Raw genomic sequence first — 23368 nt, 5'->3', positions numbered from 1 at the left:
CCAAAATATATTCCTCAGATATATTTGGTCTTCATCCACAATTCCTGGTTCACAGCTCCCAAAACCTTGGAACTTCCTGAGTGATAAAAGCAATGAGAGCTCTTGTTCTCAGTTCCTGATCCCACCCAAGGGTGGGGTCTGGTTTTAGGGAGAACCAGCCATGCGATCAGAGGATTGGAACTTTCAGTCCCACTCCCTAATTTCCAGGGAGGGGAGAGGGGCCTGAGGTTGAATCACTTGCCAATGGCCAATGACTTAGTCAATCATGACTGTGTAACGGAGCCTCCAGAGAAACCCAAAAGGACAGCACATCAGCCTCCTTTTTTGGAGAGCTTCCACATTCAGGAACCAGAATGCTTCCACATGCCCCTGAGCTGGGGCCCAAGTTCTACGAAGACAGAAGCTCCTTTGTTCAGCACCTCGCCCTATGTATCTCTTCATCTGGCTGTTGATTCATATCCTTTAATATTCTTTGTAATAAATCAGTAATCTAGTGAGTAAATGGGTTTCCTTAAGTTCTGTGAGCCATTCCAGCAAATTAATTGAACTTCTGATTCACAGCCAGTTGGTCAGAAGTACAGGTCACAACCTGGGACTTGTGATTGATGTCTGAAGTGGAGTGTAGTCTTGTGGGACTGAGTCCTTCACCTGTGGAATCTGATCCTATCTCTGGGTAGACAGTGTCAGAAATGAGCTGAATTCTTGGACACCCTGCTGGCGTCTGAGAACTGCTTGTTGGTGTGGTGAAGCCTCCACACATAAACGTTGGAATTGGGTCTAGGAACCCCTTTTGCATTCCTGGGATAAATCCCTTACAATTAACCTTTTAACTTATAGTCGTGGTGTGTAATACATTTTATACATTGCTAGATTTGGTTTGCTAGTATTTTGTTGAAGATTTTGTGTCTACATTCATAAAGAACATTGGTCTGTAGTTTTCTTGTGATATTTTTGTCTGGTGTAAGGTTTGATATTAATTTTTCTTCAAACATTTGGTGGAATTCATTAGTGAAGACATCTGGGTCTGGGCTTTCCTCTGTGAAGAGGTTTTTGGTTACAAATTAAATTACTTTACCTGCTATAGCTCTATTCAGATTTTATAATTTTCTTAAGTTGGTTTTGGTAGTTCGTGTCTTTCTAGGTATTTGTCCAGTTCATCCAGGTTATCTATATGTTGGCGTATAATTATTCATAGTATTCCCTAATAATCCTTTTTATTTCTGTAAGATCTATAGTAATGTCTGTGCTTTCGTTCTTGATTTTAGTAAACTGAGTCTTCTTGATCAGTCTCTGTAAGCAGCTGGCAATTTCGTGCTCTTCTCAAACAATTAACTGTTGGTTTTGCTGATTTTTCTCTATTTCATTTATTCCCACTCTAACCTTTACTATACCCTTCCTTTTGCTTGCTTTGGGGTTATTTTGTTCTTAGTTTTTCTAGATTCTTAACATGGAAGGTTAGGTTATTGATCTGAGATCTTTCTTCTTTGTTAACATAGGCTTTCAAAGCCAGAAATTTCCATCCAAGCACTGCTTTAGCTGTATCCCATAAATTCTGGTATGTTAAGTTTTTGTTTTCATTCATCCCAAGTATTTTCTAATTTCCCTTGTTTCTTCTTTGGCCCATTGGTTATTTAGGAATGTACTGTTTAACTTCCATACATTTGTGAATTTCCCACATTTCCTTGTTATTGATTTCTAATTCCATTCCCCTTTTGTTTGGAGAATATACTTTGTGTTATTTTTATCTTTTAAAATTTACGGAGATTTATTTTATGGCACAGTAGATAATCTATTATGAACAATGATCCACGTGCACTTAACAAGGTTGTTCTGCTATTGGGTGGAGTGTTCTATAGACGTCTGTTAGATCTGGTAGGTTTACAGTGTTGTTCAAGTCTTCTATTTCCTTGTTGATCTTCGGCCTAGTCCTATTCATTATTGAAAGTGGGGTACTGAAGTCTCCAACTATTATTGTTCAATTGTTTATTTCTCTCTTCAATTCTATCAATTTTTACTTCATGTATTTTGGGGTTCTGTTAGGTGCAGACTGACTCTTTTATCATTATAAAATATCCTTCTTTGTCTCTAGTAATATTTTTTGTCTTAAAGTCTATTTGTCTCGTATTAGTACAGTCACTTCACCTGTCTTTTGGTTACAGTTTGCATGGTATATCTTTTCCCATTCTTTTAATTTCAACCTATTTGTGTCTTTGATTTAAAGAGCATACCTTGTAGATCATGCACATGGATCATGGGTTTTTATCCATTCTGTCAATCTCTGTCTTTTCATTGTCTTGTTTAATTCATTTACATTTAATGGAATTACTGACAAAGTATAATTTACATCTGCCATCTTGTTATTTGTTTTCTTTATGTAATTATGTCTTTGTTCCTCAATTCTTCCATTACTGCCTTTTTTGGGTGTTAAACATTTTCTAGTGTTCTATTTTAATTTTCCTATTGTTTCTTTTACTATTTTTTGAGTTATTTTCTTATTTGATGCCCTGGGGATTACAATTAACCTTTAACTTATAACAATCTAATTCAGATTAATTCCAACTTAATTTCAATTGTATATAAAAACGCTGCTCCTCTCTCAGTTCCTTGTCCCCTCCTTTGTATTACTGTAATACTAATTATATCTTTATACATTATATGCCAATCAACAGTGTATATAATTACTGCTTTTTGCAAATGTCTTTTGAATCAGACAGAAGAAAAGAATTAAAAACAAAATATATTTATACTGTCTTTTAAATTTACCTATGAAGTTACTTTTACTGGTGCTCTTTATTTCTTCATATGAATTCAGTCACTGTCTTGTGAACAGTCTTACTGAAGGCAAGGAAACAGTCAAAAAAGCATTCATTAACCATGTCTATACACCAAGTGCTACATTTCTAAATTGCTTTATTAGTATCAACTGAATCACCATTTACCTAGAACCAAGTGTTTTCAAATTTTGAATTTAAACTCAATTTCCTTTCTTACTCTGAAGTGACTTAGACTGAGGATAAGACGACCTAGATTCTAGTCCCCAAACTCTTCCACTCTGTGTAACCTTGGATAAGCTAGTTAACTGTGAGCTTTACTTAGTTTTTCCATGTGTACAAATGTGAATTGGACTATTTTTTCTGTACTCTCTTTCAGTCTGGAAATTCTAGAATCTCATCATTCTCATTCTTTTTCTAAAAAATCAGGTTTTTCCCTTTATTTCCACTTCCACAATTGGTATTCTCTAAATCCTCATTACTTTATGGCTGGTGGGGTGGATAGATAAGCCAATCAATTCTTTTTCTGGTGTCTCCCCAACTCCATTCCACTTAATTGTTTAGGTAAATAGAATGATTTTCCTCAGGGGTTATTCTAATCATTTCATTGATCTACTTTGGAAACTCTATTGACTACCTATTGCTTATTGTCTCAAATCCAAAACTTAGAATATAGCATTCAAAACTATTTTATCAACTACTCTATCTGTAATGTCTAAGCTTATGTCTTTCATTTAAAACATACAGAAAAGCAGAGAGTACTGTATCCATTACTTTCCAGAATTAACCAGATTTATGTTGCCAAATTTGCCTCAGATTCTCTTTTGAAAAAGAAATATACATTTATAGATTTTTCCCCCTGAATTTGGAGTATATTTTTCTCATCTTTGCTTTAATATTCTTAATATGCATGCTTGTATACATCCACTATTAGTATATACTATTGTTTTGTGAGGTTTGTTTTTATCAGTGGCATCATGTCTTACATATCCCTTTCTAATTCACTGTTTTACTCAATATTGTTCTTTCGAGATTTACCCATAGTATAGATTTGAACAATGGAATATTGGTATATAGTATTCTAGTATTCCATTGTATGACTCCTCCAAATTCTATCCATTTCTCTACTACTGGATATTTATGTTTCCAGTTCTTTATTACAAAAAAATGCAATGAATAGTCTTGCACATGTGCCCTTGTATACATGTCTAAGATTTTCTGTAGGATAAATATCTAGAAGTATATATGTTAGATTTCAGGTATGCACTTTTTCAGCTTTATTAAATATTGTCAGATCATTCCCCAAAATGGTTGTGCCAGCAATGTATGAGGGGTTCCATTGCTCCAAAGCCTTACCATATTGTCAGATTTCTTAATATTTACATCCTCACTGAGGTTTTAATTCGCATTTCCCTCCTTCAAAACACAGCTCTAATTTCCTTTCTTCCCCAAAACCTTTAATTAGTCCCATGAATCATCCCCAAGGAGACAGGGTACTTTGTATACAGGCACTCTTTATGGCCAACTCTGCAGCTAATATGAAATTCTTTTCTTTATACAATAAGCACTCATTAATGTGCCAGTTAAGTTTACCAGCTCTTTTTGCTTTAAAATGCGTTTTGATATTACATAGATATATAGACTATTAAGTCTTCAATAATATGTTTACAGGCACATATGAGACACTGGGATTGATGCTTACTAGTTAAATAATAGGTATTTTATTCAGACATTCCCCAGGAGGAAGGCATAATGGATAATTTAGAGCCATGGTGAAATCCTGGAAAAAGAAAACAATTTTTTCCAGCATAATCAAGTATTTCCAAGGCAATAGTGGTGAGAAAAGCCTTCTAAATCACTTTTGGCCCATACTCATATACTGTCTATAATGTGTGTATGCTGGTGGGGAGGGGGGTAATACACACTTAATTGTAAATCTTTAGGGGCAGAAATTATATCTCGTATCTAGTATTTCTTATACAACTTAACCTAGTAGTGGTTACCTTAGTAAATGCTTGTGAAATTGAATTGTATTTCAGTTCCTAAAAAAGCACTATTTGAAAACTAACCACTATATCTAAACAATTTTAAATCTAATGATTTATGATTTGTCACATAATCATGATTCCTACCTATCCATGTGGAGCAGGCAAATGGAAGATATTTAGGAGACAATTTAAAATACTAAAGAAAACATCAGTGGTGGCAATATTTTTTTTCTAATCGCATTTTGAGGAAGGGAGAAAATGGGGAAAATATGAACTACTACTTTAAAATGATAAAATGATATAAAACAAAACAATAGTGTAAGTTAGCTAATTTTGAACTTATCAAAACCAATCATTTTCAAAATTGTGGCACAGAGAAGATGACTCCATGTCCCTCATCAAAAAACTAAAACCAAAACCAAAACCAAAACCCCAAAACTTAGGAAATGTTCTTGTACGTTCATTTTTAAAATTTATTTTTGCTCACACAGGAGGTATGTGAATATTTCCTCTAAAATTCAAATAGTACATACATCCACTACGATAGGTAAAATGAAAAAGACAAACAATTCCAAATGTTGATCTGACTGCAGAGCACCTGCGAACAATATAATGCTTATGGGAATGTAAACTGGTACAGCCTCTTTGGAAATCATTTTTGCCATCAGTAAGGTGGGAAAAAATAATCTTACCCTACACAGAGGCAGCAGATATTTGGGGAAAATAACAGTCCTCTACAATAAGGAAGACAGAAGAATTAAGTTTTTGTTTGAGGGAGTATGAGAGGAGTTCAATTGAATTTGAGATATTTTGGGGTGTCAAAGTAGACATAAATAAAAGTAATAGCAGTTACTAGTTGAACATACATAGTCTCCATGACCCCTGCATTCCACTTCTAGGTACATACCCAAAAGAAACGCATGCACATGAACAACAAAAGCCATGTATAAGAATGTTCTTGGAGAACTGTGATAGTCAAAAACTGGAAACAATCCAAGTTTTCATCAATAGTAGAATGAAGCAATTGAGGTATATTCACATAATGGAATATTATGCAGCAAGTACCATGCCATAGGTGGTAACATGGATGAATCCCATACAAGAATTGTTGAGCAAAAGAAACCAGACACAAACTAATAATTATACATATTGTATAATTCTATTTATATAAAATTCAAAACCAGCAAAACTAATCTTTGTTTTGGGGAGGAAAAAGGAGATACTACTAGGAGAGAGGGAGTACTTCTTGGAAAGGGGTACAAGGGAGGAGTCTCTTGGGGTGTTGGTAAAGCTCTATTTCTTTTTTTTTTTTTTGTGAGGAAGATTAGCCCTGAGCTAAACATCCGATTGCAATCCTCCTCTTTTTTGCTGAGGAAGATTGGCCCTGGGCTAACATCGTGCCCATCTTCCTCTAGTTTACATGGGACGCTACCACAGCATGGCTTGACAAGCTGTGCATTGGTGTGCGCCTGGGATCCGGGCCTGCAAACCCCAGGCTGCCAAAGCGGAGTGCACGCACTTAATCGCTACACCACCGGGCCGGCACCTAAAGCTCTATTTCTTGACCTGAGGGTAGCAACAGAGGCTATGTTCACTTTATTTTTTTATCAGGCTATGCAGAAATGACTTGTGCACTTTTCAATGAATGTTGGCCTTAAATAAAAATATTCTTAAAATTTTAAACAGTTCAGATAAAGCAAAATTTCTCTCTCTTGCCAACCAACCCCTTTCTTCAGAGAAGAACTGCTGTTAACAGATGGGTATGTATTTATCCAGAGCTTTTTTTCCTGTGACAGTTGAAAGTGCATGGGGTTTTTCTTCCCCTTTTTTCAATTGTTAGAGCTTTTTTTTTAATTGAAAAAGTAATAAATTCATAAGATTAAAAAATATCCAAACAGGGCCGGCTCCGTGGCTTAGCGGTTAAGTGCGCGCGCTCTGATGCTGGCGGCCCGGGTTCGGATCCCGGGAGCGCCCCGAGGCACCACTTCTCCGTCCAACGCGGGGCCGAGTCCCACGTACAGCAACTAGAAGGATGTGAACCTATGACATGCAGCTATCTACTGGGGCTTTGGGGGGAAAAAACTGAATAAAAAATCTTTAAAAAAAAAAAAAAAAAATATCCAAACAGTACAAAAGGGTGTTTGGTAAAATGTAAACTCTTCTTTCTGGGGTCAGTCCCTGTTTATAATTTCTTGTGTATTTTTCTGTCATGTGTCATTTGTCCTATTTTGAAAATGTTCTTTTTTGAAAAATCACACAAATACAGCATAGGAATCTAAATCTTGAGCATTCTATCTGGTGCTAAGAAAACATACAACAGTACTTTGAATATATAGTCACCATGGTTTATTAATGAAAAGGAAATGTTATGAGGGTTGAAAGAGCAGAATACAACTTCTATTTCTATAAACATCTGTACAATTTTTGACAAAAAAAAATCTTGCTTTGTATTACGCTAATGTAAGAACATACAAAAGATCATGGGAAAAATCATCTTTGTAAGAAGTCTCCTTTTCATTTAATATATCTTATTATAGAAGTTTATAATCAGATTCACTTTAAAGAATTTTTAGAATTTTGTGGATAATTTTCAGTTGAATGTATTTCCCTATTTACTCAGTGCTGCTTACCAGTTATTCTTTATTTCCTCCTCACTTCAGCCAAATTATATTTCTTAAAGTCAACAATTTCTATAGAATTCCAGGGCATGGAAGTTGACTAATTAAAGTCACTTAACTAGAGAGGTAGGAATTAGTCTAACTGTAGAATATCTACGAGTGAATTTAACAGAATATCAATTATTTTTAGACTATAATCCATCAAAATTCCATGACCATTATGTTTCTTCTTTAAGATGTTGTTCCCTTCAGAGTTTGATGATCCTTTCACAATAGGTTTAAACATATATATATATTACATTAAAATACCACAAAATATTTAACATGTTAATTTATAATTTTGTCATATTAGCTTGAATTACATGAAAACATTTCGTTATTCACTTTTCAGATGAAATAATTTGTCAGTAAAACACAAAATAATTTGCCAACTTTTATTTTCTTGGAAATGGGAAGAGACATACTCTAAAAATGAACAAACAAAATATGTGTCCCAGTCATTCAATAACAATACTATTTTATTGTTTGATGCCAAACACAAAAATAAATTCTAGTTTGTTTACATTCTCTGGAACTTTTTTGTTTGCTTTTTAACTGGTATTTCAGGAAGCTTTTTTTCCTTTAAAATGACTACCTTAAAATTTACAAGCAATTTATGTCTTAGAACAAGAACCCCTGCAATATTCTGCACACAGTACTTGAATATGTGAAGTTGATTTTTTCAGAGCAGCACAGCTGAAAATCATAGAGTTAACTTTTAACAATATGTGCTTACAAAAATGTGATAATATAAGCAGATTTTTCAGATCTGTACCTAGTGTGTAAGGCTTTTTAGACTATCTCTAAGGAAAAGTTAATGGTTAATACTGGAATTTATAAAACGTATTTGACTTTCTCCTGAAATGTCATAGAAAGTGGTATGGTGTAGACATGCAGGAGAAACAAACTCTAATGAGAAAGAAGAGACTGGTTTAATATTTAAATTCTAGCCTTTCCAAAGGCCTCTAAGAAAGAGGAATTTAGCAAATAGCTGTTTTGTTAAATAGCCAGGCAAAGCTACAGAGCAGTTAGAAGACTAATTCGGGCCACGAAATTTTTATGATTAAGGGTCTGGATTAGAATGCTGGAGCACAAAATTACTGTCACAAAAGTGTGAGCTATTATTTTGGAGTCTCAGTAATCTCACCCCTAAGATTTACTAAATGTTTATAGTTTGGTATTTAAGCTATCAGAATTTTTAATGTATATTTACAAATTTATAGCTCTTTAAACTGAAAAATATGATCACTTTTTAAAGTTATTATATCTGATGTTTGGTTATTAGTGAAAATTTTCCTTATTTCCATTTAAACCAAACATGACTTCTAAGGAGATAAACTTTGATCTGAAGTAGCATTAGATAAAAGCTAATCTCAGAAACTAACATCTTAGGATTTGTTTTAGGTGGATTTGTTTTAGGTGGTGCAGAAAGGGAGAAACACCTTTACTTTCACTTGCTCTGCTTTTTTGGTTTGTCCCTAGTGCCCTCTGGACAAAAAGGCTCTGAATATTTTTGAAATAATTCTAAATCAAGAATCCAACCAAAGAACCTACTATGCATGAGAACTTATATCAATAAAAATGATGAAAGCCACCAAGTAAAGAAATTTAGAGACCTATGGTTTATTTATTCTGAATTTCTTAAGTAAAGATCTGAGTCAGATGAAAAAATACTTTCTTTTTACAATTATTCATGTGGCAGGCTTTGAACCAAGTTTTATTCTATACATACAGTCATATATTTATATAATGTGGAGATTATTTCGTACATGTTGGTAAATAGTAAACACTTTGCTTTCCAAAGATAGATGTCAATAAAACAATCTAAAATGACACTAGAAAAATGTTACAGTTCACACAGAATAGAACCTACTCTCTGATCATTTGGCATGTTTTATTTCATTAAAAATGCTGCTTTTGGATGATGCCACCAGGAATGGCAGTGTATGAAGTTACAAAAATCCACTCCTCCATAAAAGCAATGAGAATACAGTTACCCGCTGCATAATGATGTTCAGATCAGTGACAGACCACACATATGACGGTGGTACCAAAAGATTAGTACCATATAGCCTAGGTATGTGGTATACCATCTAGTTTTGTATAGTACAATCTATGATGTTTGCACAATCATCAAATCACCCACCCACGCATTTCTCAGAACATATCCCCACTGTTAAGCTACAGATGACTGTAAAGGCAAAAACTGTCAAAATCAATTTTTTCAGAATTCTGGAAATTAACTACAGGCCTACAACAATTCCTTCAAGGAAAACAGCTGAATCCTGGTATGTACAGCAAGTTTTGTGCCATTTAAATGTGCCCTACTCTCTTCTCTCTCTCCAGCTTCATGGTAGCAATGAAATCCAGCAGACTAGCAGCCACTGGCAGGGACAAAATGGACTTGGAGCTCCACAAAAGCCCCATCTCCAAAGAATTATCATTATTTGACTTGCCTGGCAGTTCCCTGGAAACACCCCCTCGTAGGCCTTGCCTTCATTTGACCTGTCTCAGAGCTCTCTCACAGCAAACAGCTCTCGCTCTAGGAAGTGCGTCTAAAACAATCAGTGGCAGGTAATTTCACATCATAGTTGCCAGAGGTGGTTATACCCCCAAATATCAATTGGGGAAAACAAGAAGTTGACCAAAAACCTTAAAAGGAAAAGCTGGGTAGATGCCCATAGGGGGCTTTAAAAAGCTCTAACAAGTTCATGTCAAGGTACACTATAAACCTAATTTCATTTTGGCATCATAGGCCAACTCACTAGGGGCTCCATCAGAAATTACTAACATTTCCCCACACACACCAAATCAAAACTCCCTCAGTACAAATAATCTCATTCATTCCTATGGCTTCACTATCCCTAATATTCTGATGACTTCCATATCTCTGGCTCAAATTAGATCTTCCTCCTGAACTCTAATCCATTAATTTACCTATTATCATAGTGATTAAGACAATGATATATGATTAGGAGTCTTAAAGACCTGGCTTTGAATCCTATTTTTTGCCTGTCAGAAGCTATGATACTTAACCTAGAAACAAGTAACAATACCTTTCTAATTTTTAGTTTCTATAAAATGGGAATATTAAAGTACTTCTTAGGACTGTTATGAAGATTAAACGAATAATGCATGTAAAGGACTTGACTTAGTATCCGACACAAAGCAAGGGCTCGAACAGTAACAGCTATTATTTTTATTATTTCTAATTACATATCCCCCAAACATCTCAAATTCAACTGAAGTTCTCTCATACTCTCTCAACCCCCAAACTTGCTGCTACTTCTGTTTTCCTTATTGTAGAAGATTGCACTATTTTCCCAAATATTTTCTGCTTCTCCCTAAGGTAAGATTATCCTTCCCCACCCCACTGATGGCAGGTTTGGCCATGAGACTTGCATTGGTCAATGAAACATGGATAGAGGTCAGCATGCAGTTCACTATCTCCGCCATGATACCAGCAACATTTTACATAGAGGCTGGGTCTCAAGTGAAAATTATGTGGAGCATAGCCACAAATGACCTGTGAAGGACATGTAGTATGATCAATAAATCTTTTGGTAAACTATTGAGATTTACAGGCTGTTTGTTACCATGAAATAACCTTGCCTATCCTGAATGATAAAATTTATCTTAGTGAACATGGCCTTGCCATCCACCTAAATATTCAAAGAAAAAGCCTGGAAAAATTCTTATCCTCTCTCAGTTCTGTTCTATGGCCAGTTATTCACCACTTCTGGTCAATTCTAGCCCCCTAATATTTCTCAAATTGTACATCATTAATACGATCTTAATTCAAGTTTTCTTTTTTTTATCTATTACTACAATATTTTCTTTCTCCAGCTTTGCTCCTCTTAAACATTTTAATCTGCATTAATAAGATTAATGTATTTATTTTCTTTTAAATGCTTCAAATGCCTGATCACAATCATAATAAGTGCACAAACAGTTCTTATTAAACTTATAAATGTAATAAAACTCAAATTTTCTTACAGATTTTAATACTGCTTAAGTACCAAGTATATACAGATTATCTCAGTAATATCAACACATATTTCCAAATGTAACACAAAAGTATTAACAGCATGAGTTTGATTTACTTCATCATTTCTATACTTAAGTCAAAGAAAACTCTAGCCCAAAATGCTTCACTGAATAAGTTTTACCAAAATAATTTTAAGCTTATACAAATTTACACAGAGAATAGGAAAAAAAAAATGTTATACTCCACAATTTATTTTATGAGAGTAGCATATTTTTGATACCAAAGACAGGATATTAGGAAAAAAAATCAAATTATAGGTCAATATCACTCATGAACATAGACTAATAATAAAATCCTAGAAAAAATATTAGCATACCCAAATCCAGCAATATAAAGGACAATATATCACAACCAAGTTAAGTTTACTCCAGGAATATAGCATCAGTTAAACATTAGAAAATCAAGGCAAATTATCATATCAAAATTTAAAGGAGAAACATGATCATCTCAAAAGATGTAGAAAAAGAAACTAAAAATATTCAACACCCACTTATGGCAAAAAATTCTTAGGACACAAGGAATAGAATGGAATTTCTTTAACTTTATAAAGAATATCTATAAAAATCTATAATAAACATCATGCTTAATGATAAAATGCTAAAAACATTCTCTTTAAGACCAAGAATGAGGATGCCCATCATTACCACTTCTATTCAGCATTACACTGGATGTCTTAGCATATAATGAAAAAAAAAAAAAGAGCTATAGGATTATAAAGGAAGAAAAAAACTGTCATTATTTGCAGATGATTTTATACACAGAAAATTCAAAAGAACCTACAAATTATTACACATAGTCAAAATATAATAAGAGATTATTATTATCCAGCAAGATTGCTAGATATTAAAGCAGTATACAAAAACAAACTGTATTTCTATTCACCAACAACAGAAGATGAAAATTTCACACACACACACACACACAATTTATAACAGCCTAGATACACCAACGTCAACTTCAAGGACTGACAGACTCAATATTGTACAGATGTCAATTCTCTCCTAAACTGATCAACAGATTCAAAGTAATCTAAATCAAAATTTCAGCACGTTGTGTGTGTGTGTGTGTGTACTGATAAGTTAATTCTAAAATTTACATGTAAATGCAAAGGCAAATAATATCAAGACACTCTCAAAGAACAAAAAAGTGGGATGGTTTGCCCTACCAGACGCCAAGACTTAAAGTCTTGGTGTATTTTTGGCAACAGGGATAATCAAACAGACCAATGGAATAGAATTAAAAATTCAAAAACAATTCCACAAATATACGGTCACTTAATTTATGACATATTTATCATGGTAGAGTAATAGGACCATGATATGGTGGTCCATAGAATAGGACCATTCAATAAATGGTGCTGAGATAATTCAGCATATATATGGAAAAATAATCAAATTGGACGCATGCCTCACACAATTCACAAAAATCACCTCCAGCAGATTTTATAATAAAATGCTCAAAGCAAAACTATACTTTTTTTTCTTTTTCTTTTTCTTTTTTTTATTGATGTCATAATAGTTTATAACTGTGAGATTCTAGTTGTACATTATTATTTGTCAGTCACCATATAAATGCGCCCCTTCAGCCCTTGTGCCCACCACCCAACTTCCTTCCCCCTGGTAACCACCAAACTGTTCTCTCTGTCCATGTGTTAGCAAAACTACACTTTTTAGACGATAATGTAGGAAAATATTTTCATTGTCTTAGTGTAGGGAAGAATTTCTTTTTTTTTTTTTTTCTTGTGAGGAACATCAGCCCTGAGCTAACATCCATGCAAATCCTCCTCTTTTTGCTGAGGAAGACTGGCCCTGGGCTAACATCCATGCCCATCTTCCTCCACTTTATATGGGATGCCGCCACAGCATGGCCTGACAAGCAGTGAGTCGGTGCGGGCCCGGGATCCGAACCCAGGCCACCAGCAGCGGAGCATGTGCACTTAACCGCTACGCCATGGGGCCGGCCCCCGGGAAGAATTTCTTAAACAAGAAACAACATACTAATTCTAGATGTAACGAACTGATAAATTTGACTACATTAAAATTAAAAACTGTCATCAAAAAACACTGAAGAGGGTGGAAAGACAAGCCAGGATATGAGAAAATATTCACCACACAGATGACTGATAAAAGGTTTATAGCTAGAATATATATCAAGAGTTTTGACAAATCTAAAAGAAAAAACAGCATTGGTTATAATAATCCCAGACTAGATACCACCCAGATGTCCATCAAGAATAGAACAGATAAATGAATATATTTGGTACATTCATACATATAGCAATGAAAAAGAACAAATTTCAGCTATGTACAACAATAAAGATAACCTTAAAAACGTTGAACAAACCCAGCAAGACACAAAAGAATAGTTACAGTAGAGGTTAATTTAGGTAAAGATAAAGGATAGGCAAAACTACATTACATATTTGTTTTATGTACTTCTCTATATATGTTATAGTTCACAATTTAAACAGGTTTTGAAAAGATTAAGCTGAGGGCATGTTCTGTGTTTTCTTAGTTTCTGTATTTGTCTATTTGGCATCCATTCATCACAGGGCCAATTATATTAACTATATCTTTTTATTTTCTATATTCTTGATGCTCTGACATTTGTGGCTGAGCTGGCCGGGGAGAAACTGCCCTTCCCAGGGCTAACCAATTCTTAGAGATAGCAAAAAGCCCGGCCAGGAGCACATCTCTCATATGCAAACCAACCAATTCTGAGTCTACAGCTCCAACTAACTCCTTATTGAACTCTTACACACCAAGCCAACATTTTCTTTGCCCTAAATCATTGTAGGGCCAATTACCAGGCAACTAAAGACCACCCATACAGCCCAAAGCCTGCCAGAATTATTTGATTTTTATTATTGAGATATAATTGACATACAACATTCTTAGTTTTAAGTATACAACATAACGATCTGATACACGAATATGTTGTGGAACTGATTACCATAAGTTGAGTTAATATCCATAACCACAAAGTTACAATTTTGTGTGTGTGTGATGAGAACTTTTAAGATCTACTCTCTTAGCAAGTTTCAAATATACAATAATAGTATTGTTAACTATGTCACCATGCTGTACATGACATCCTCAGGTCTTATTTATAACTGGAAGTCTGTACCTTTTGATCATCTTCACCCAGTTTGCTCACCCCTCACCCCTCACCTCTGACAAACACCAATCTGTTCTTTGCATTTAGAGTTGGGATTATTTTTAGATTCCACATATAAGTGAGATCATACAGTATTTGTCTTTCTCTCATTTCACTTAGCATAATGCCCTCAAGTTTCATTCATATTGTGGCAAATGGCAGGATTTTCTTCTTTTTTATGACTGAATAATATTCCATGGTGTGTGTGTGTATGTGTGTGTATGTGTGTGTGTGTGTGTGTATACAGCTTCTTTATCCATTCATCCACTGATGGACACTTAGGTTGTTTCCATGTCTTGGCTATTGTAAATAATGCTGCAATGAACATGGATTGCAGATAACTTTTCAAAATAGTGATTTCGTTTCCTTCAGATAAAAACCCAGAAGTGGAATTGCTAGATCATATGGTAGTTCTATTTTTAATTTTTTGAGGAAGCTTCATACAGTTTTCCATAGCGGCCGCACCAATTTACATTCTTACCAACAGTGCACAAAGGTTTCCTCTTCTCTATATCTTTACCAATACTTGTTATTTCTTGTCTGCCACAATTATTAAAACTAGCCAATCCTAAACTGTTTACCCTGCTTTGCCTTTCCTGCAGAAACACCAATAATGGCTTTAGCCTAGGCTTTACTCTTGCTCCTGGTTTTGCCTCCTGGTCAAAACCTAATGTTTTCCCTGTGGCCTGGCGTGGCATGGCGTGCCCCCCTCTTTTGGGAAACGTAAGTAAGAAAAATTTTCTTTCAACCGCATTAGCCTCTCCCATAAGTTAAAATCCCACAGGTACAAGTGAGACAGTTACAAAATAATAATTTAAAAAAGATTAATGAAATGGAGAAGATTCTGATAAAGAAGCTAGATAGGTAGACTGAGTTTTGAAAGATCTTAACAAAAAGTTTAAATACATTCAATCCTTTTGGAAGGTAAATGAGTAGAAATTACAAAATGTAACGTTAAATTAGTAAAGTGCTGAACCACATAAGCAACCAAAATATCTGAACCTTTCTCTTGATGGTGGCAACAGTGAATAGAGCTGGGAATATTCCACTTGTGCTTGAAGCTCAAATTCCCTAAAGCAGAGTTGGAGGTTCTAACAGGGCAGCACAAGCACTCACATATGCTTTACCTCTTCTATCAGGAAAGGATATAATCTCAAATCAAGCACATGCTTGAGAAAGCAAAATGGTACAGCCATCTTGTAAAACAGTTTGGCAATTTCTAACAAAGTTAAACATAGTTTTACCATATGATCCAGCAATCATGCTCATAGGTATTTACCCAATTGAACTGAAAACTTACATCCATCCAAAAACCTGCACATGAATGTTTAAAGTAGGTTTATTTATAATTGTGAAAACTGGAAACGATCAAGTTATCCTTCAATAGGTGAATGGATAAACAAACTGGTACATTCATACAATGAAGTATTATTCAATACTAAAAAAAAAAAAGAGCTATTAAGACATGAAAAGCAATTGTCTAGACCATATTGCTAGGTGAAAGAAGTTGGTCTAAAAAGGCTACATACTGTATGAATCCAACTATCTGACATTCTGGAAAAGATAAAATTATAGGGAAAGTAAAAGTATTAGTGGTCGCCAAGGGTTTGGGGAGAGGGAAGGGAGACTGAGGGAGGGATAAATAGGTGGAGCACAGGCGATTTTCTCTATGATGCTGTAATGGTGATATATGACATTATATATTTGTCAAAACCCATAGAGCTGTACAATACCAGAGCGAACCCTAATGTAAACTGTGGAACTTAATAATAATATATCAATATTGGCTCATTAATTGTAACAAATATACCACACCAATATAAGATATTAATAATAGGGGAAATTGTGTGGAAGAAGTGGTATGAGAGAATCTCTTTGTTCAATTTTTCTGTAAACCTAAAACTGCTCTAAAAACAAAGTCTATTAATTTAAAAAAGTTGAGGATGAAGATTCCACAAGCAGAAAAAATTGTTCAGATGCTACCAGTCAAAATGAATGATAAATGTCTATTACAGCTTCCCTAAAAGCAACACTAGTAGCGATGATGTCAGAAGGGATTCTCTCTAGTATAATTCATAAGCCAAAAGACCCACTGTGTATGACATAGCATCAAATATGTTAACCATATAAAACCAGAAAATATTGATGAGGAGACAGACAATCTAGAGAGCCAAATATAAGAAAATTAATTTGATCTCAAGAGATGAAACAGTAATCATCCCATAATATATTCCCAAGAAATAGTATAGTATATCCAAGAAAGTCAAGACAAGGGACAAAATGTTATTCTGAAGTTTTAACATCATGCACTCCCCTCTGTCAGGAACTGTCTTTTAGTCTGCTTCTTTACACTGGGCACCAACCAGGTGGTGTCACATCTCCACAGGCAAGCTCTAACTTGGCCATGCTTGGCATACCAACAAGTTCCTGAGGTAAGACAAATGCCTGTTGTCAAGTTTATTAACCTCCCATCTCTAATTGTTACCTATTTTTGTTCAGTTCCTCACATGCTTCCACAGCTATTGGTCCACTCTCTTACATTTATACCTTAGCATGTATCCTTCATAACTATCCCTTAGTCTTTTCTATCCACTGCTTAACTATCTCTACTTTAAGTCCTGACTGGCATATTTATAGTTTCTTCAGTCTTTTAAACATTTATTGAGTGCTTCAATTCAGTTTCAGCAAACATTTACTGAGCTCCTTCAGGCTCATTTCACCCTCATAGCCACAGCTATTCTAAGAAGCTATTATAACCTCTGTTTTATAGAGAATCAAAAATACACAGAGAAGTTAAATAACTTGTCTTAGGTCACCCAAATCAAATCTAAATCTATCAACTAAGTCTTGAGCTCTTTCCACTCATCTTTATCTCTTTCCCTATCAAACTACAAGGCACTCTGCTCGTAGAGAGTGCCTGAAACTTGTTTTTCAAACACTACCTAAATTCCCAGCTCCTTTCTCTTTATTAATCTACAGCACTACTGCTACATGCTACCCATGGTGCCCTTAAGATTTCAAGAAAAATTCTGACAACAGAATCTCCTTTTGGGGGAAAGAAGAGAAACAAGTCTTGAGAGGTCATCATGGTCTTGTTTCAGCCTGTCATCTTCCACTTAACAGATTATACACTATAGCAACTACATCAATGTACTGTAATTAACTGCTTAAGAGATTCTTTTATGCATCGACTATAAACAACTTGAAACCAGTGATCAGCCCGAGGCGATAATAAGTGAAGACACTTCTAGTGCCACAAAGTAAATGAATATCTGCCACATTCATTATTTCTGAGGGGAAAAAATCTTAAAAGACTTAAATTTGACCATAAAAAGCAAGTTAGTGAAATGAAGTTGCTGCTAAAAGCTATCTGAGCACATGTGAAAATTAAAACCAGGACACACTTTTCACGCCATGTTTATAAAAATTAGAAAAATTCAGAACCCAAGCCAATTGCTCTTGCTTTTTCAATAGCAAAGTTAACAAAGTAGCCCCTTATTTTGTAAGCAAATCATAATTGTTCATTATAGACACTAAGTTTGTAAAGTAACAAAATATGAATACTTTTTTTCAAGGAGGCAGTACGAGTAATGGTTAGTAGCAAAAGCTTTGTATGATCCTGAGCCTTTCTGAAACTCATTTTGTTTTAGCTGCAAAATAGGGACAGGTGTACCTACCTCACAGGATTGTTGAAAGAATTAAATAAGATCATAAAGTTCTTCACACACGGTTTTTACATAGCGAGCACTCAAAATGTTCCTTCTCCTCATTATTATTTATTATGTCCTTAGTCTTTGTTTCCTTACCTACAATATTAAAATCCCTACCATATAGGGTAGTTGTGAGAATTAAACACATTGCTTGGCACATAATAGGTACTTATGAAAGCCCATCATTCCCATCTCTTTAGGATTATTGGAGGAATCAGGAGTCAATGAAACTACAGAACTATATTTATAAAGCCCTAGGTTGGGGGAAAAACATACCAGCTTTTCAAGAATTGTGTATTTACTTTTGGGAGGGGGGAGTCTGGTGAGGAGAAGAGTGTAGGAAGAAAAAGAAGATAAAGTTTTATTATTATACAATGCAGTCATTTAATCACATAATTAAGTCATGATTTCATAATGATATGAAGTAATGATTTATAATAATCATTAAAGTACAAGGTTAAACTTAGTTAAAAAACAATCAGGGACTAGTACATTGTTTGTCTAAAGTAAAACAAAAATATCTTCAGTGGCAACAAAATAAGCACACAAGAAATTTAAACATTAATTAGTGAGACATTTTAGAAATGACTTCAAAAACAGTCTATTTCATTGTCTTACGAAACCAAAACAATATTTTGAACTAGAGTTTAAAACATTAATTAACAGGAACCCACTATTGTGAAGTTTCATTCTGTTTTAAATTTTGCATTCTTCTGAAAGAAATACACGTGAACTAGACATAGGGAAATAAACATTTCAGTTTCCTTACCTGTTGTGTTCCATCTGCGCTTACAATAGGGGCAGAGAGAAGAGAAATATCACTACTTAAAATCTGAGTTGTATCCAGCAGTGGTGGATGTTCTGCCATTATCAATAAGACATTAATATATTGGATAACCCTCCAACTCTGAAAAACAAAAATATATAGCCATTTGTGTATACATTCTTAAAAATATATTAAAATACAATACATTTAAGATCTGTCTCATTCTTTAACCTAAAGAGATATTCTTGTCAAAGGAAATTTTACAAAACTCTCTTGACTACCTTTTTCTGTCAACAGACCATTTAACGAAATATATTTCTTACAATTTAACCAACTATCTGTCAATGTAGACAGTAAACTAAGATATATTAAAGCCAATATATCAGCAGCTTCTATTTAAATTCCATGTCTGCCTGTCTCTCTATCCCTTTCATCTCTATACAATAGTTATTTAACCACCACTACTCTAGCCAAACACTGGGAGAGGCACTAAAACGCAATGATTGAGTGAGGCAACTCTACCACTGATTTTTCTCTATGAGCAGAGAAGGTCATTATAAAGACCCAATCCCCCCCCATCACCCTATCAGTCTCTAGGAACTATACAAGAATTATGATTTTTCATTGGTTCTTCAGATAGAGCAAAATGGTAGAAAAATTTGCTCAGGATTAGACTAAGAACCTTCAAGTTTTCAGTTTTAAGCTATGACACTGGTCTTCTATCATTCTGTTTTTATTATCGTTTTCTAAGTGACACTCACTTTACAATAAACCTAATCACTTCAGTGATAAAAGTACATACATTTAGAAATCTTTAACTGTAGACACAGTATCACTTACATAAAAAAGTAAAGACAACGTAAACAATATTAATTAGTCTACCATATACAACCAACCAATTAAACATTAGCAAATTACAACTCAAGAACACAACTGAGCTCAATCGTAAATTTTATTGAATCTATGCTGAAAGGCAAATAACAGACATTTTTGGATGCTTGCAGCATTCTACAATTCAGTAGTTTCAAGATGTCTAACTTTTATAAGACATGAAATTCATGTTATTTACTTTAAAATCTTGAATCTTTGCAGAAACTCTCATAAAGCTGATTTAACCTAAAAACAATTTTCTATTTAGATATATAAAAACTCCTATAAGATTTTTAAAAATATTCAATACAGTTATCTACTTCAAAATTTTACACTTAAGACCATAGTATGGAACGTTTTATATATTATTTAACTATCTCATAAAAATGCATGCTATTTAAACATAACATATATATATATGACATCATATATATGTATATATATATAGACAAATATAACTTCTGGCTTATTCTGTATTGCTATATTTTTTAAAGTCCAATAAAATCAGTTAAGTATTTTAAATCAAGTCAAATAATGTCACTCTGTGGAACATACAAAGAATCAGACGATGAGAAAGAGTCAATGTATTATTTTCCCTCTTGCATGTCACATGATTTAGTTTAAGAAGAAATATTTTAGGGAAGCTAATTCAGGATTAATTAGAGAAAGTTTATAAGTAATTTATTTTTTAAAATTAGTAAATTAAAAACATAACCATCATTGAATAATTTTTGTCATTGTATTCTATTTTTAATATTTTATGTAATAAGTTCAGCTAAAACTGTGAACTACCATTATTACTTAAGTTTAAGAAAGTAATATTGAAGATACAACCACAGTTTGCTTTCAGGAGGTGGACTGGAAGCTTTACAAATAGATACAAATTTCTTTTGAACCTCCAGTTAATTCCAAGAACGGTGCTATTGTAGATTGGATCTGAGGCCACATGCTATGTTTTAATATTATTATTCCACTTAAAGTATTATCTTTAATTTTATTCTTTTCAAAAGCTTCATTTATGAATTGCTTTCTTGTTTGGCCACATCCATCACAGAATATGCATAGTAGGTTTTATTTAAGCTTGAGAACTGGAAACTTCAGCCGTGCAACTGAAATGTTGCATTTATAAACCTAAAAATTCTTTTCATTCTTGCCTAAAGAACACTGTCAGTTTCTTTCAATTTCTTCTAATTTTGTTATTCCTATTTCGTATATTCTCATCTTATCTTGTGACCACAAACACCCACTTGTTTTAAGTTATGCATCTATTTTGTTTCTTTTTTATAATGTAATGTTTGATATATGCAAAAAAAAAAAAGGGGAGGAGTAATTTGTTGCATTTGCTAATTTCTATGGACTAAATACTCCCTCATGGCCTATTTCAAGCTATCATGGTTTAAAAATCAACCTGAAAACTCCTGAATTTTTAACAATCAACTTTTGTATATAAGATGGCCTCAGTATATCACTGTTTATATCTAAAGCTACATATCAATATATAACTATCTATGTAGCAATAATATAATAAAGTATTAACATTTAGGGAATCTGGTGAGGAAAAGCTGAATATCTTTGTACTATTCTTGCAACTTTTCTGTCAATCTGAAATTTCAATTAATGTCAAATTAAATAATATTTTAAAAAAATTAATGTCAGGTAGATCGCAGATCTGAATGTAAAAGGTAAACCAAAAAAGCTTCTAAAAGATAATACAGAATATCTTCATAATCACTGAACAGAGAAAGATTTTTTTAAATAGCCTATAAATTATGTTTCTTAAATCACAAAGGAAAAGAATGATATATTGAACTTAAATAAAATTAAGAACTACTATTCATTAACAAATATTTTTAAGAGAATGAAAAGGCAAGCCACAGACTGAGAGAAGATATTCACAACATATATAATTGAAAAAGAGAACATATTCAGCAATATATACAGGTGTCCTACAAATTGATTTTTAAAAAATAGAAAAAGTCCAGGGCCGGCCCAGTGGCATAGCGGTTAAGTTCGCATGCTCTGCTTTGGCAGCCCGGGGTTCGCTCGTTTGGATCCCGGGCATGGACCAATGCACTGTTTATCAAGCCATGCTGTGGTGGCGTCCCATATAAAGTAGAGGAAGATGTGCACGGATGTTAGCCCAGAGCCAATCTTCCTCAGCAAAAAGAGGAAGATGGGCAACGGATGTTAGCTCAGGGCTAATCTTCCTCACACAGACGCACAAAAAACAGACTGACAATATCAAGTATTAGTGAGGCTATGGAGCAACTGGCACACTCATATGAAATGGGAGTGAAAACTCATAAAATCACTTTGAAAACCAGTTTGATATTATCTACCAAAGTTGAATATATAAATATTCTACAACCCAGTTACGATCCAGCTATTAGACTGCTAGTATATACCAAAACGAAATGCATGCACATATGCACCAAAAAGCAAGTTCATGAAGGTATATAGCAGTATGATTCTTTAATAGCCCCAAACAGTAAACAATCTATATGTCCCTCCATAGTAAATGGTAAATCGTATCTAATTCATCCAATGACTACACAGCTATGAAAATTAATGAACTAGCGATACAGGGAACAACACAGATAAATTTCACAAATACAGTGTGAGTGAAAAACAGAGAATACACACTGTACAACTTTATCAAAAGTTCAAAAACTGATAAAACCAATCTATGGTATTAAAAGTCAGGATAGCGACTGCCTTTAGAGAAGAAGAAAGGATGGGGATTGGGAGGGGCATGAAGGCAATTTCCAGGGTGCCGGTACTGTTCTATCTCTTGACCTGGGAGGCTGTTATGTGATAATTACCAATGCATTATGCATTGAGCTGTACACTGGTAAGTATGCACTTATCTGTGTATACACTCTGTGTATACAATAAAATTATTTTTATAAGTTACAGTGACTAAACGATCATCTCAATTGATGCAGAAAAAGCATCTGACAAGATTCAACACACTTTCATGACAAAAACACTCAACAAACTAGGAATAGAAGGAAACTACCTCAGCATACTAAAGGCCACATATGAAAAGCCCACAGCTAACATCATGCTCAGTGGTGAAAGACTGACAGCTTTTCCTCTAAGATCAGGAACAATGCAAGGATGCCTATCTCACAACATCTATTTATAGTATTGGACATTGTATTGTAAGTCCTAGCCAGAGTAATTAGGCATGAAAAAGAAATAAAAGGCATCCTAGTTGGAAAGGAAGAAGTAAAACTATCTCTGTTCACAAATGACATGATCTTACATGTAGAAAACCCTAAAGATTCCACTGAAAAGCTGCTGGAACTAATCAACAAATTCAGAAAAAATGCAAGACACAAAATCAGCACACAAAAATCAGTTACATTTCCATATACTAACTGAACAACCTGAAAAGGA

General features: G+C 34.2%; 1 protein-coding gene across 1 annotated transcript in view; it reads right to left on the bottom strand.

Annotated features, from left to right (window-relative positions):
* Positions 1-23368, bottom strand: part of FNDC3A (fibronectin type III domain containing 3A) — a 181259-nt gene that overhangs the window by 130833 nt on the left and 27058 nt on the right. The window contains exon 2 of the mRNA XM_004433662.3: positions 19100-19237. Coding sequence (XP_004433719.1) covers positions 19100-19198 — 99 coding nt within the window. The 5' untranslated portion in view covers positions 19199-19237. The remainder of the gene's footprint in view (positions 1-19099; positions 19238-23368) is intronic.

The sequence above is a fragment of the Ceratotherium simum genome, chromosome 10, assembly GCF_057802395.1.
Source record: "Ceratotherium simum simum isolate JZ-2026a chromosome 10, ASM5780239v1, whole genome shotgun sequence".
NCBI classification, from domain to species: Eukaryota; Metazoa; Chordata; class Mammalia; order Perissodactyla; family Rhinocerotidae; genus Ceratotherium; species Ceratotherium simum.
The sequence above is the reverse complement of the archived record's forward strand: the minus strand, read 5'-3'. Positions and strand labels throughout refer to the sequence as shown.